Source organism: Crocuta crocuta, unplaced genomic scaffold, assembly GCF_008692635.1.
Source record: "Crocuta crocuta isolate KB4526 unplaced genomic scaffold, BGI_CrCroc_1.0 scaffold167, whole genome shotgun sequence".
Classification (NCBI taxonomy): Eukaryota; Metazoa; Chordata; class Mammalia; order Carnivora; family Hyaenidae; genus Crocuta; species Crocuta crocuta.
In genome coordinates, this window is record NW_027532406.1 from 3332672 (window position 1) to 3349335 (window position 16664).

Consider the following 16664-nt stretch of genomic DNA (forward strand, 5'->3'; position numbering starts at 1 on the left):
TTCCAGTTGTCCTTCGTCTCTTCTTTTTCAAGCACTTAAAAAAAAAAAGTCACTAGGCTCTTATGAAAAAAGACTTTACAGTACTGGTTGGGACTTTATCAGAGGAAGAGGATGAATGGGACAAGGTGTCCATTGCTCTGGCCTTGACCCCAGATAGAAGCACTGCTTTACGTCGTCAACAGGGCTATGGATATTTTTCTTCAGTGGGGGAGAAAGCCGTCACAATCCCTCTCCTCCTATTGTTCTCTCTCAAGAACTCCCTGCACCAAGGCCTCCAGTATCTTATCCAGAAGGGAACTCTAAATAAGGGACATCCCCTCATGTCAAAATCTTGTTTTGTGACTTCTAGGAATGAATTTCATGATGTTGCAGCCGTACCATTGCTTACGAAATGAGAATGGGATAAAGTCAAATTGTTGGCGCTGGTCATTAGGAAATGTCTTGGTCAGATGGTGAAGGAGCTTATAAGGGCACACAAAAGAAGGAGTAAGGAGAGGTGTGGCTTAGGGACAATATTCTCTTGAAGCAAACTCCTAAGTGTGGTTTATTATGGTCTTTGGTCTCAAAACCTCCTAAAGAAAGAAGGTTTAAGTTGTGTTTTTACCAATTCAAGCAGCAACACCTCGTGTTTTTATAGTGCCTTTCTGTCCCAAATTAAAATGGTTTAGTGTTCCTTATTTTACTAATTCTCACACTAAGATAGAGGTAGAGGCTTCAAATTAGGAATGACTCACTAAATTAAAAACACCGAGAAGTGATGTTTACTAAAATTTCATTTATAGACAAAGAGGCAAAATGAAGGGACCTGAATATTATGTGTCCCCAGACAACCTTTAGTAATTAGAGGTCTAGAGTCAGCCAGCTCCCTGATGGTCTACGGTGTGTGGACACCTGGGAATTGGCATGAATACCGAAGATAATGTGAAGGGGAAGGATGAAGAGAAGGGTAGAGGACAAATTGTTTTCTTGTTTTTTACCATTAAAAAATGTTTATTGATTTATTTTGAGGTGGGGAAGGGGTAGAGAGGGAGGGAGACAGGGAATCCCAAGCAGGCTTTGTGCTGTCAGTGCAGAGCCTGATGCAGGGCTCAATCTCACAAATCATGAGATCAGGACATGAGCTGAAATCAAGAGTCTAATGATTAACCGACTGAGCAGCCAGGTGCCCCACCATTTTTTTAAAAAGTAGACTTCATGTTCAATGTGAGGCTTGAACTCATGACCCTGAGATCAAGAGTTGCATGCTCTATTAACTGAGCCAGCTAGGTCCCCCAAAAGATTGTTTTTAAATACTAAATTAACAAGGATCTGAATGAAATAAAAGTTCCTCTCCCCTACTTTTACCTTGACGAGATCCTTGGGGCTTCTATCATTCCTACACTATTTATATTTCTTGTCCCATAACCAAATTTTTAGTGAAGGAAAGATCAAGGAAGGAATATTTGTTTTAGAAAGTAGTTTGTAAACTGTTGTCTTCTTAATCTCTTATCACTTCTTTTTCCTATACTAAGTGGAATTCAAATTAATGTGGCCACTTTCTTCTAAGGGTTTCAGTTCAATTAAACGTTGGTGCCCACTAGGGGCCACATGCCACGCTGCCTCTAGTTTTTGACAGTGACTAAAGGTAAAAGTGGTTCCCACAAGCACAGATGTTTACAGTGCTCTAGAGTGGAAAGCTCTAGCAAGGGGTTTCTGTTGACTTAAATTTATAGTTAGCTACTTGATCACTAGCAGATGATAGCAGAACACAGGCAATTGGACCATTTTTAGCTTATTAAGTGGAGATTTGATGGCAGCAATGGATGACTCTGGGACTGAGAAGCTGTCTCCCTGCAGTTAAGAGTCAGTGCTCTTAACAGAAAAAACAAAACCCTGCAGTTTCCTGTTCCTGAGAGACCATCTGAGTGCTTCATATGTGCTGCAGAGGAACAGAGGACGTGTGCATGAGATAAACCCAGATCTGCTGCCAGGATTGATGGCCAGAGTCAAGGACTTTTACCAGATAGCCCTTTGGTTCTGTAAACAAGTATTCCCAGGATGGTAGGACTTTTTTTTCCCCGTATTCCTATTTTTTCCTTTTTAGTTGACCTGCCCTTTCATTGTAATATTTTATGATGAAGAATCTCAAATGTATACAAAAGTAGAAAGAACGATACTCAGCTGCCATTACTAATATTTTGTCAATCTTATTTGTACACCAAGATGCATTTCTAACATAGGGCCTTTTTTACATAACTGTCATGTCATTATTACTACTATGAAAACTTAGTACTAATACGTACTTCATATTAAAATTTCCCCAACCAATTCAAAATTTGCATTGCCAGTTTGAAGTCAGAATTCAAACAAGAGCCATACATTGCATGTAGTTGTATCTCTTAAATTTTTAAAATCTAGAATGGCTCCCCACTCCCCCGCCTTTCCTCGATCCTACGCCATTTGTTGAAGAAAGCCAGTCATTTGTCCTATAGAATGTCTCACATTCTAGATTTGTTCGACTGCTCCTTGTGTTTTATAGTATCTCCTTTCCCATACTTAATGTTAATTCTTGTTCATATGATCTTATTTTTCTAAAGCATGTGCTATTAGAAAGTAAAAACAAAAATACTCTGGTGACACTGAAGGAATTTAATGCACTGGGGGAGTGCAGGAAATAGATTAGTTAGGAGCTAGATCAACCATTCTGCTGTTCAGGAGATATCTGAGCTTACCTAACAATCTGAGAGCTACCAGCTTAATGGAGGACGGGAGTGAGTGAGATCACATATGGAAAATGGGGTCCAAGATGGAACCCTGGAGAAGCCGAACATCAAAGATGTGGCCAGAGGAAGGGGACACTGCAAATGAGGCCAAGAAGTAGTCAGAGATTTAAAGAAGGAAACTCCAGAGTAGAGTCACAGGAGCAGAAGTCAATTTGAGGAGGGACTGTTTAGTGGAAGATGCATTTATAAAACATATGCAAATGAACATTTACATAGTGGGTCATTTTATATTCAGTAGAATTCATTAAAAATTAGCCTATACAGGGGCGCCTGGGTGGCTTAGTCGGTTAAGCGTCCGACTTTCACTTAGGTCACGATCTCGCGGTTTGTGGGTTCGAGCCCCGCGTCGGGCTCTGTGCTGACTGCCAGCTCGGAGCCTGGAGCCTGTTTCAGTCTGTGACTCCCTCTCTCTCTGGCCCTCCCCTGCTCACGCTGTCTCTCTCTCTCTCCTAGAAATAAAACATTAAAAAAATTTAAAAAAAAATTAGCCTATACATTTATCCTAAGGAAGTAACTATGTAGCATTCTGGAAGATAAGGAGTTTGTACTTACCTGAGAGAGCAACAAACTGAAGATTGTTGGCAGTGATAAAAATGAATTACAACTCTCAACAGTTTAGGTGAAACTGAGTTCCAAAATCTAAGAAGTTCCACTTTTCTGTGAAATTTCTCTACATTGATTTTAAAAATTTGACCTACTTGTTTTTGTAAGCACCTGCTATGTCCTCACAACCCTTAATAAGCAAGATACAACAGTACATGTGACATGAGCCCTATTCTTTCCACTTAATATATTCACCACACACACCCACCCTCCGTCACTCCATCTGGTTGTTCAGTCATAGGAATTCACTGATGGGCTGGGACACAGACATCCTCTCTTGTGCCTGCTTCCTTCTCTTTAAAGCACTGGTTTGACTAGACCAACGGTTCCCATCGGGATCACCAGAAGGGCTTCTTAAAAACACAGATTGCTGGCTCTGTGCCTAGTTTCTGATTCAGTGGGGATCAGAGAAATTGCATTTTTAACAAGGACATACCAGGTTGCTGCTCCAGCAGTCATACTGTGAGAACCCTTTTCACTTTTTCCAGCTCTAAAAGTCTCTTATCCCGTAGCAAAATTGCATTATCTACACTCACTAATGGATTTAACTCTCTATTATCTATCTCCACTGAAAATTCACTAAGGCCTAACAATGTTGTGGAATGTGGAGACCTTATTTGCTGAAACCAAACAGTGGGCTTAACATTTTCAATCTTATTTTCTTCCACTTTATTTCAGTCTCAGAGATGTCTGCTCTCGGTACATTTCACACTGCATAATTACAGACATTTGACATTTAACATATGCTTTTTGATAGGCTGTCAGTGGACTATTGCATGCGATATTTTCCTGTTTGGTGATCATTATAAATTTGATACAAACTCTTAAAATAATGAATATTTAATCTTGGCTCATTCTTGAGCAACTTTCTGAAGTCCAGAAGACCACACTGGGCATTCTGGTGGTCTGAAATCATGGAACATTTTCCTGGTAGTCAGGATATAAGGCTATATTAGTCTCAGTCTTGCCATTGGCTTTACTATGGCTGTAGAAGTCACTTAACCACTGGTGGCTCTGGAATGGGAAAATACTAATTTTCTTAGATTCAGGAAGCATTAATGAAATGCCACTTTTTAAAATATGGGCTCTAGGAACCGAATTTAATTTCAGAATAGTAGTTTTTATAAGAACTGTAGAAGTAAACACTTTTCCACCTAGAATCACAGGGAAATAAGGTTTTGTTTTAAAGAATAAGATGCTATAGTTCAAAAATTGAATAAGTATTTATTGTTCCAGAAGGTACATTGCTTTTTATACATATTTCATAAATGATACAGGATTTTACACATGTTCAATATTTTGCTATTTGTTTAAAGGACTTTTTTCCACATCTTCCCTCCCTTGCCTCCCACACACCCTGAAAGGATTTGTACATTGCACTGTGCTGTTTCTTCTTAAAAACCCTGCACACAAACAGGATAATGATTTAAAAATAATGCGCATAACTTAACAAAAATAAATGAGGGGAGGGGCTGAATGACTTGGGGGAAGGAGGGGGGACATGCGCCCTTTCGTTCCAACATGCGGGTGTGGTGGCGGCAGCAGCGGCGGTCCTGGCTGGCCTGCGACCTCTGCAAGGCACCTGGAGTCTGGGTTTGTCACCTAAAGTGTTTCTTTTCATACACAATGATCCCAAAGGAGGAAGAAAATGAGGAAGAAAACTCCTTGCCACAATGAGGAGGGATGAACCATGTGAGAGAAAAAGCCAATCAGCTGTGTGGCAGCTTCATCATCCTTTCCATCCTGCCCCCACCATAGTTCAAAACAGGATATTAGACACAGATTCCTTTGACTCTTTAAATGCAGATGTCATCTGGAAATATGGTAGAAAATATTTTGATAGAGTATAAGATTACTTCTTCCTTCTCTCAATTTAAGATAAGAAAAAATAGGGTGAAGAGGATAGGTGGAAGGAAGCCATAGAAATGTATTCCTGTATAAAGATAAATTGCACCCGTTGAGATCCACACACTTGATTTACAACTATTGAAGTGGTGGAGGTGGGAGGGCTCACAAACAGCTGGGAAGTGTGTGTCCTTGAAGATTAACAAAGTCTCCAGACAGGGCAGCGCCACCTGGGTGGGCTGGAATGCTGTCACACAAGCAGACTAACAGCACTGAAATTATTCTGGTTCTGAAATGGCTAGAGAGCCATGATTTTTAGCCAATTTGTAAACCTTACATCTTCCTGATTTGGTAATACAGCTGAACACCCCCCCACCCCCCACCAACCCTCTGATTTGAGTTGTGGAGGGACAGAGGAATATCAATAGGATAGTTAAATAAAGGAGGGAAATTCGGCCTCCTTTAAAGATTAATTAGTAAAAAACAAAACAAAATGAAACAAAACAACCTCATGCAGTGTTGCCAATGATTCCTAGATACTGATCCAGACACTGGAATATACAGACATTTAAGAAGGTATTATGGGATAATCCAAAGTGTCAATTATCAAACAGTCGTAAATTGGCTCCAACTATCATATGGATAAAATTAGTGTAACCAACAGGAGTGGGTGGTCAGAAAGGGGCACAAATAGGAGAGATTCCTGGTAACTCTGCAGAGACTGGGTCCAATTTAAAATAAATGCTAATGACACGGGCTCAGACTCTGTTTGCCACCCACATATCTTGAGAATTTGCTTTTCTGGTATATTTATTTACTCTTATGTCAAAAATAAGAAAAGTTAAATTAAAAAAAAATTAGAGCTGAGTGGGGTGCTGGTGTGTTACTGTTTTGCTGACCCTGCAAAGAAGATGCAAGAAAGGAACACCCCCAGCATCCTTTTCTCTTTATGAATCTCTCAACTATATAATGCATCATTTTCATCCGGAAACTAAGATGCTTGATTAAGACAATAGTCACTAAGCCCTTTGAGCTTATACTCCACAAAGCCTGATCCTCAGATTTTAACATTCCCTTCTTCCCTATGATCCTTTTTGTTTTTGTTTTTTAATTAAAGGTAAAAACCCTCTACCCTGACACGGCTCCCAGCTTCCACCTGCAATGCTTTAATTAAAAAGGCAAGAGTTATAAACAGGTGTTCTTTCTGCCAGGATTCAGAGGCTCTTTGCAGATCAATCTTTTTCACCAATTTGTCGAAGGGGCAGATGTACTTGTAATGGGTCTCTCAGTCTCTTAAGGTCCATTTCTGCCTAAAATAGAAACAAAAGGTGAGAAAAACTGGCTAGTGAAGAGTTCAATGATATTGTCTCCGGAGAAAAGGAAATGGTCTCTTCTGCATCACTATGAATCACAGAAATTATCTCAATTACTTTTAAAATAAGAGTGTCTCAGAGGCAAAGGACTTTAAAGGCACGGGACTATCAAGGGGGACCAGAATGGAAGTCCCACCTCACAGTTGCAGCGGTCAACAGAGCCTTCAGAAAAGGCTCTGCTGTTAACAGGACGGGACTCAGGGACCCAAGAACATGGGGGGCATCTGTTTGTTGTGCCTTGATGGGAGTATCTGTTCGAGAGAAAAGCCCTTTCACAAACCTTTGCCTGGATCCAGAACTTCAATTTAAGGAGATTGAAATTTATAATTTTAATTATGCTCTAGACATTAGTTGTTTATCCAATAGTTGTGTAAGTTTTTCACTTAGTTAAAAAAAAAAAAAGGATTTGCTGTCAACAACAGCATTTTCAACACTCACACATGCTGGGACCTCAACCCTGAGGAGCTGGATTAATAGGCTCAAGGTGGGGCTGAAGCATCTGTATTTTTAACAGCTCCAGGGGCACCTGGGTGGCTCAGTCAGTTAAGCGTCCAACTTTGGCTCAGGTCATGATCTCATGGTTCGTGAGTTTGAGCCCCGCGTCGGGCGCTGTGCTGGCAGCTCAGAGCCTGCTTAGGATTCTGTGTCTCCCTCTCTCTCTGCCTCTCCCCTGCTCAGCCTCTGTCCATCTCTCTCTCTCAAAAATAAATAAACATTAAAAATATTAAAAAGAGAAATATTGGGCTCTGTGCGCACAGCTCAGAGCCTGAGGCCTGCTTCAGATTCTCTGTCTCCCTGTTTCTCTGGCCCTCCCCGCTCATGCTCTGTCTCTTTCAAAAATAAACATTGAAAAAAATTTTTTTTAATTAAAAAAATTTAAAAAAGTATCTTCTAGTTCAATAAATTCTGACTTGTGCCTGGCAAACACTTCTGGTAGTTTCTTACCTGGATTTTATTTTTGTCCCATTGCTACCACACATGATAGGCGGAAAACATTTGGAAATTGTGAAAAATTTTTAAAAGGGAGAAAAGTAAAAAAAAGACAACTTTTGGGATGCCTGGGTGGCTCAGTCAGTTAAGCATCTGACTCTGGATTTTGGCTCAGGTCATGATCTCATGGTTTGGGAGATTGAGCCCTGCTTGGGATTCTTTCTCTCCTTTTCTCCCTGCCCCTCCCCTGCTTGTCCTCTCTCTCTCTCTCTAAAATAAATAAACATTAAAAAAATAGACAAATTTAAAGAAACAAAAAAAAGCAAAAATAGCTCTACAAATTTCAATATGTTAGAGTTAATAGGACAGACATGACCCATCATCTTTTCACCTGCTTGTGTTCCAAAACTTTCCAGAGAGGAATCCATGCTAAAATAGTCATTTTTATCAACTGAGAAATAATTTATAGGAAGGAGAGGGTTGGCTCATTCTTTCAATATTTACCCACTGAAGCACTATAGCACCATACAAAATGGGGCTAGAATTTATTTTTATTTTGGAAAACTTACCTGAGCAATTGCATCCTTGAGTTGATTATATTTCTCTAGGTCAAAACGTGACTTTTTGGCTCCTTTATGGAAAAATAATAAGTATTGTCTGTCTCTGGCTTCTGGATAAACGTATTCCTACAAAAATAAAGGAGAAATTAAATTATTAGCCCTTAGAGTACTATCTTTACAAAATAAGCATCTACTAACTGTAGATCAGATTCAATACATGTGCACACATATAAAGATATGTACTTGTGTATGCTGTGTTAAATATTTCCTAAACATTTTTTATTGTGAAACATACATGTAAGAGTATACAAAACAAAAATGTACATCACAATGAATCAACACAAAATCAATATGTAAATCACTATCAGATAAATTCTAACACTACCAACAACGAAGAAGGCTTTCTCATGCCTTCTCATGCCAACTACTAATCTATGCCTCTACAGATATGCCTTCTGGACATTTCATATAAATGGAATCATACAACCTGAGCCTTTATGTCTGCCTTCTTTCAAGGTTCATCCATTTGTAGCATGTATTGGCACTTCATTTCTTTTTATTGCCAAGTAATAAATCCATTCTAATGAATGGATATACCACATTTTATTTATCCATTAATCAACTGATAGACATTTGGGTAGTTCCCACTTTTTGGCTATTATGAATAATGCTGCTAGGATTATTCCCATACACGTTTTTGTGTGAACATGTTTTCATTTCTCTTGGATATCTATAGCATTTTCCTGATCACTCATGAGGCTGAGGCCTTTTTATTGGCCGTTTGCCTTTTCTTTTTAAGATGTGCTTATTCAACTCTCTTGCCGTCTTTGTCTATTGAGTTATCTGCTTTTATCTTACTGACTAATAAGATATGTTTATATATTCTGGTTATGGATCCTTTATTGGATATATGTACTACAGATATTTCCTCCCAGCCTGTTTGCCCTTTTAATGGTGTTCTTTAATAAATAGAAGGTGTTGGGGCGCCTGGATGGCTTAGTCGGTTAAGCGTCCGACTCTCGCTCAGGTCATGATCTCGCGGTTCGTGGGTTCGAGCCCCGCGTCGGGCTCTGTGCTGACTGCCAGCTCAGAGCCTGGAGCCTATTTCAGAGTCTGTATCTCCCTCTCTCTCTGACCCTCCCCTGCTCATGCTGTCTCTCTCTCTCTCCCCTAGAAATAAATAAAAATATATAAAAAAAAAATAGAAGGTGTTAATTTCAATATAGTGGAATTTATCAATCTTATTCTTTATGGTTAGCACTTTTCCTTCTGGGTAAGAAGCCATTCCCTATTCCACAGTAATTAACATATTCTCCTATATTATCTTCCGGAAGCTTTATTGTGTTACCTTTCATATTTGGATTGATAATCCATCTGGAATTAATTTTTGTTAAAGATGTGTAAAGTCATTTCATTTTTAAAATATGGATGTTTATAGAAAGAAGACTCTCCTTTCTTTGCAGTGCTCTTTTCAAAATCAAAAGTTCATTTATACCAGGTCTATTTTTACATTCTCTCCTCCATTCCATTGGACTAATTGCTTATCCTTGTGCCGCTTGTCTGAATTACTGTAATATGATGAATACAGCTATAAACTTCCATATGCAGGACAGCAAGGCCTCTTACTTAGCTTTTCTTCAAGAATTTACTGCTTTTTCTTACTCTTTAACATTTTCATAGAAATTCTAGAAGCAGCTTGTTCAAATCTTTTCCCCTATCCACAAAACTCTTGGGATTTTGCCTGGGGTTGCACTGGATCACATCAATGAATTTGGATACATCTGACATTTTTAATATTTACTTTTCTAGTCCGTGAACATGCTTATTTCACTAAGTTTCCTTTAATTTTATGTTTTCCTGCATAAAGGTATTGCACATGTCTTGCATGATTTACATATACATATGTATATAAACACACACAGAAATATCCGTGTGTGTGTGTGTGTGTGTGTGTGTTTTCCAGTGGGCACATTAACAGGGAATTAAAATAATGCTTACCCTTAGTCTTAATGAATAACAGACATAAAAGTGAAGGAAAAGACATTTTCCCAAATGCAAAAATGCTACTTTCCTTATTATAAAAGGCAGAACGGTACATACTTCCAAATGCATTTCTGTTACTTTCCTGATTAAAGGAACAAATGCATGACAACATGGCTTTGTGTATATGTTAAATCTGCACAGTTTTTTATAGTTTTGCCCTTTTTTTTTTGTAGTTTCAAGTTTTTATTTAAATTCCAGTTAGTTAACATGCAGTGTAATACTGGTTTCAGGAGAACTCAGTGATTCATTACTTACATATAACACCCAGTCTCATCACAAGTGCCCTCCTTAATAACCATCCCCCTACTCACCTCCCTGCTAGCAACCTCAGTTTGCTCTCTATAGTTAAAGAGCCTGTTTCTTGGTTTGCCTCTCTCCCCGTCCCCCCCATATTCATCTGTTTCATTTCTTAATCCCACATGAGTGAAATCATATGGTATTTGTCTTTCTCTAACTGACTTATTTTGCTTAGCATAATACACTCTAGCTCCATCCACATCATCGCAAATGGCAAGATTTCATTCTTTTTGATTGCTGAGTAATATTCTGTTGTGTGTGTGTGTATATACACACATAAATATATACACACTGTGTCTTCTTTATCCATTCATCAGTTGATGGACATTTGTGCTTTTTCTATAATTTGGCTATTGTTGACAATGCTGCTAAAAACATTGGGGTGTATGTATCCCTTCAGATCAGTACTTTCGTATCCTTTGGGTAAATACCTAGTAGTGCAATTGCTGGACCATAGGTTAGTTCTATTTTTAACTTTTTTGAGGAATCTCCATACTGTTTTCCAGAGTGGCTGCACCAGTTTGCATTCCCACCAACAGAGGGTTCGCCTTTCTCTGTATCCTCACCAACACCTGTTGTTTCCTGTACTGTTAATGTTAGCCATTTTCACAGGTGTGAGGTGATACCTCATTGTAGTTTTGACTTGTATTTCTCTGATGATGAGTGATGTTGAGCATCTTTTCATGTGTTGGTTGGTCATCTGGATGTCTTCTTTGGAAGAGTCTATTCATGTCTTCTGTCTGTTTCTTCACTGGATTGTTTTTTGGGTGTTGAATTTGATAAGTTCTTTATAGATTTTGGATACTAACCCTTTCATTTGGAAATATCTTCTCCCATTCCTAAGGCTGTATTTTAGTTTTGTTGATTGTTTCCACAGCAGTACAGAAGCTTTCTATCTTGATGAAGTCCCAATAGTTTATTTTTGCTTTTGTTTCCCTGGCTTCAGGAGACATATCTAGTAAGAAGCTGGCAAGGTCGATGTCAAAGATATTACTGTTTGTGTTCTCCTCTAATATTCCGATGGTTTCCTGTCTTGCATTTAGGTCTTTCAGCCATTTTGAATTTATTTTTGTGTATGGTGTAAGAAAGTGGTCCAGTTTCATTCTTCTGCATGTTGCTGCCCAGTTTTCCCAACACCATTTGTTGAAGAAACTATCATTTTTCCATTTGATATTCCTTCCTGCTTTGTTGAAGATTAGTTGACCATAGAGTTGTCGGTCCATTGCTGGGTTTTCTATTTTGTCCCATTTATCTATGTGCCTGGTTTTGTACCATTCTGTCTTGATCACTACAGCTTTGCAATATAACTTGAAGTCCTGAATAGTAATGCCTCCAGCTTTTCTTTTCTTTTTCAATATTGCTTTGACTATTTGGGGTCTTTTGTTGTTCCATATAAATTTTAGGATTGTTTGTTCTAGCTCTGTACAAAAATGCTGGTGTTATTTTGAAAGGGATAGCATTAAATGTGTAGATTGCTCTGGGTAGTATAAATATTTTAATAATTGTTCTTCCAATCCATAAGCATGGAATGTTTTACCATTTCTTTTTGTCCTCTTCAATTTCTTTTATAAGCGTTCTGTAGTTTTCAGTACAGATCTTTCACCTCTTGGTTAGGTTTATTCCTAGGTATCTTACAGTTTTTGGTGCCATTATAAATGAGATCGACCCATGGATTTCTCTTTCTACTGCTTCATTATTGGTGTGTAGAAATGGAACTGATTTTTGTACATGATTTTGTATCCTACGACTTTACTGAATTCATGTATCAATTCTACCAAGTTTTTGGTGGACTCTTTCAGGTTTTCTACATAGAGTATCATGTCATCTGCAAATAGTGAAAATCTGACTTCCTTCACGTCGATTTGGATGCCTTTTAGTGCTTTTTGTTGCCTGATTTCTGAGGCTAGGTCTTCCAGTACTATGTTAAATAACAGTAGTGAGAGTGGACATCCCTGTCTTGTTCCTGACTATAGAGGAAAAGTTCTCAGTTTTTCTCCATTGAGGAAGATGTTAGCTGTGGGTCTTTTATATGTGGCCTTTATGATGTTGTACTTCTAGATATTTTTAAAAGTCATTTTAAGTTACATCTTTTAAAGTTTCATAATTGTTACTGGCATATAAATATGTAGTAGATTTATGTATACTGACCTTGTATCCAATAACCTTACTAAACTGACTTATGGATTCTAACCAACTATATGTACATGTTTTTCTATTTTTTTATGTACAAAATCTTTGAAGAACATCAATTTTATCTCTTTCCCATTTTTATATCTCTCATAGCTTTTCTTGCCTTCTCCTTCCAGAGATGATTTATGTTTGCTTCTGCCTGGAATGTATGAGCACTAGAACTTTGGCACTGCCACTCTTCTAGGGGCACCTTAGTCTAATTTACAGGATTGAGATGATTGAAGTTGGACTATAGTTCTGAGAGAACTTACAACAGGTTCATCCTTATGGTAGCCATTAGAGGTTCTAAACCAAAGCAATCTCTATAGTTTTGGTCCTTCTAGATTATCAAGTATGGATTGGCTTCTTGGCCTCTCAGCCTTACCCTCTTTAGTCAGCAAAAATCCCCAAAGGAAGAAGCCCACCTAACACCAGGCTCACCTCCCTGGGCTTCCTCTTCTTCAGGTTCTTGCATGGTGATTTTTGCTATCTTATAAGCTCTCTATAGGCAGATGTGCTTTATGTTTGATCTAACTATTCTAACTTCCTAATGGGTGGATTGGCCTGATTGCCTCGTATACCATAAACAAAGCAGAAGTAAGTACTGAATTATTGATTATGACAGGTAATGGATTAATAGTAGCTAAAGGGAAATAAAAATGGAATGCCTCACCTATTAGGATACTATAGTCTAGCAGAGAGGTGAAGACATTATACATGAATATTTTTCTTAATGTTTTATTTTATTTCTGAGAGAGAGAGAGAGAGAGAGAGAGAGACAGTGTGTGCAGGGGAGGGCCAGAGAGAGAGGGAGATACAGAATCTAAAACAGGCTTCAGGCTCTGAACTGACAGTCAGCACAGAGACTGACACAGGGCTCAAACCCACAAACCGTGAGATCATGACCTGAGCCGAAGTCGGACGCCTAACCGACTAAGCCACCCAGGCGCCCCTATACATGAATAATTATAATACAGGATAGCAAAAGGGGTGCCTGACTTTGACTTATGTCATGATCTTGTGGTTCATAAGTTTGAGCCCCATGTAGGGCTCTATGCTGACAGCTCAGAGACTGGAGCCTGCTTTGGATTCTGTGTCTCCTTCTCTCTCTGCCCCTCCCCAATTTGCACTCTGTCTTTCTCTTTCTCTCTCTCAAAAATAAACATTAAAAACATAATAAAATAAAAAGATAGCAAAGGATGAGTGAAATGAGAGGCACAATGTGCTGCAAGTATTCAGAAGGAGAGTTCAAATTTGGCTGTAGGGAACTGGCTAAAGGTTCATGAAAGATAAGCATTTAAGAAACCTTGAAATAGGACAGGTAGAAATCAACAGGGAGAACTTCCCAGTCGACAGAGTGATGGCAAGTAAGGAATGATGTGGCAGAAAACTCAGGGCATTTGGCGGGGAATAGAGAATATAATTTGATTTGTTTAGAACACACAGTAAGTACACTGTGGAAACTCACAGGCCTCTGAAGAAGACAGATAGCAACCAGTTATGAATATCAGGCTAAAGAGTTTGGACTTCAATCAATAGATAAAAAAAAAACCCTTAAAGGGGTGTATATATAAGATACAGGAACAGGGAAGAGGGGAGAGGGAGAAGTAAAGAAACAAAGTCAGACAGACAGGAAGCCATGTCCAGAGCCATGATTAGACATACTGATCTGGCTGTTTGGTTCTCTTCACACAGAGTAATGAGTATCAGCCAGATGTGGGACTTGATACTGGATACTCTGGGCAAACAATGGCAGGACATGAATGGTTTATTGTCTCTCTTTTCTACTAGAAAAGTTAAATGGTGTTCTTGGGCTTTCATTCTCTCACATTCTCACACATATAAATGGGCCTGGGACCAGTGGTCTAACAACAGAAACAAAATGCCTACATTCAATAGCAGCCATACAAAAATAAGAGAAGGAATTCTCAGCTTTCTTTTGATTCCTAAGAAAATAGAAAAAGTTTCTCATGTGTCAATTATTTCAAATGTCTTTTTATCAAGAGAGGTTAGATCTGTGTTGGTATCACATAAATAGTAGTAAGCGATAATAGATCCTTCATATCTTCTAAAGTGACACAGGGATTTTCAAGCTACTGTAAAAATAATACTGGCAATAAACATTAGTTCTTGATACTGATATTTAATAAATGGCTGAAAAGAATAGGCCAGGAGTATAAGGTGATTAGGTATCTAATTCTCACCTCTCCTCCCTGAAGTAAAAAAATTAATAAAGAAGCCACCTATACTCTCAATATACTTAGAAGTAGCTCAGAATTTAGTTTAACTATCTGATTAGTTATCACCAATTTTCTGTTCCAAAAATTAAATAAAAACAAAAAGACTGAGACTATCCTATCCAACTGTTAAATCACATAGTATATAAAAATCCAAGCCAACTTAGCTGAACAAGTTATCCTACAACTGATCATTCTTCTCCTTTGCTCTCTTTTTCTATAACTTACTGTAAAATATTTTTCTGAATTTAATGTTCAGACAGCTCTCTTTATAGTATGTTAGATTCAAGAGGTCAGGAGTCATGTCTTATATATATATAACTCCTATCTTTAGCACCTAGAATAATACCTAATACACAGTTGGCATGCATGTGCATGTACTCTAGTGTGTGTGTGTGTGTGTGTGTGTGTGTGTGTGTGTGTGTGTGTGTGTGTATGTGTACAGGATAAATGGGTACTTAAAGGGAATGGGCCTTAGAAAGAACACGAGAACACGATGGGGAGCCTTGGTGGCTTAGTTGGTTGAGCTTCCAACTTCAGTTCAGGCCATGATCTCACCACTTTTGAGTTCAAGCCCTGCATTGGGCTCTGTGTGGACAGCTCAGAGTGTGGAGCCTGCTTCCAATTCTGTGTCTCATTCTCTCTCTGCCCCTCTTTCACTCATGCTCTCTTTCTCTCAAAAATAAATAAATGTTAAAAAAAAAAGCACGAGAACAAGAGAGAAAAGAAAACTAATTTGACAATCAAAACTTCATTAGCATTTTCCCCTGCTCACGCTCTCTCTCTCTCTCCTAGAAATAAATTAAAAAAACAACAACAAAAAAACCCAACTTCATTAGCATTTCATAAAAAGTTACTCGAAGAGGAATTCTTACCTGACGTGTCATTACAAAATATGCATACATTGCCATGGCACTTCCATAAGTGATAAAGTAGGTGACTGGCTCCATGATGTCCCAGGAATATTCCCACCAGGTGAGCCGGGCCAAAATGCCAAACTGTGTGGCCATGTAGGCAAGTCCACCCCATAGCACCAAAGTGGTCCTCTTCTCAGCTTTTCTGCTAATCTCAATTCGTACCTATGGGGCAAACATGATCAGTCAACCATAAGGCATTTTGACAAAGAACCAATTTTAAATTTAAACTGTTCTAAATTCATTAAAGAAATAGGGATTGTAATCAAGACATGTTAGTCTCAATTCTAACAAATGCAGTTTGTCTTCCTAAATAGTATCTGTAGTTTTTACTGGATAAAATATTTTATTTTCTTAGGCCACTTGTATTTTGTGTTTCACCCTAGAAGTAGATGAAAATATGGTGAAACTACAGGAGCAGATAAGTAAGGGTTTACAACTCTTCATCCAACTACACAATTATGTTCTTTGCAGGAGGGATATGAAAACATGTCAGTGTTCTCTTACTGTGGTATAGGAGATTTAATGTTTCATTCCTTAAGAAAGGGGCGTGCCAGAGGGCAGAACAGCACAGTGAATCCGAGTGTGAACTCCGGATTCAGAGTGGCTGCATTCAGGCCCTAATATGCAAATCATGGTCAGTGTCATTATACAGTTGTTCTGAGGACTAAATAACAGAATACAGGTAAAATACTTAGCACAATTTCTGGCACATAGTAAACATTCAGTCAAGGATAACTATTTTGTTACAGCTGATATGTTAAAAAATACTTTACATTTTGAAAAGACCAAATTTGAAACTCATCCTCCTTTAAAGGAGTTCAAGTTTAACTGATCACGTTCCTAATGGCCTTAAATTTACTGAGGATAACCTTGAGATACTGGTTATTTTTAAAGAAATCAGAAAAAGCACAATATTATTTGTTGCCTT

General features: G+C 38.4%; 1 protein-coding gene across 1 annotated transcript in view; it reads right to left on the reverse strand.

Moving 5' to 3' along the window:
- Nucleotides 1-4569: 4569 nt before the first annotated feature.
- MCU (mitochondrial calcium uniporter) overlaps nucleotides 4570-16664 on the reverse strand; it is a 259384-nt gene continuing 247289 nt past the window's right edge. Inside the window, exons 11-13 of the mRNA XM_077778643.1 lie at nucleotides 15695-15898; nucleotides 8083-8199; nucleotides 4570-6520 (exon numbers count right to left, since the gene is read on the reverse strand). Coding sequence (XP_077634769.1) covers nucleotides 6443-6520; nucleotides 8083-8199; nucleotides 15695-15898 — 399 coding nt within the window. The 3' untranslated portion in view covers nucleotides 4570-6442. The remainder of the gene's footprint in view (nucleotides 6521-8082; nucleotides 8200-15694; nucleotides 15899-16664) is intronic.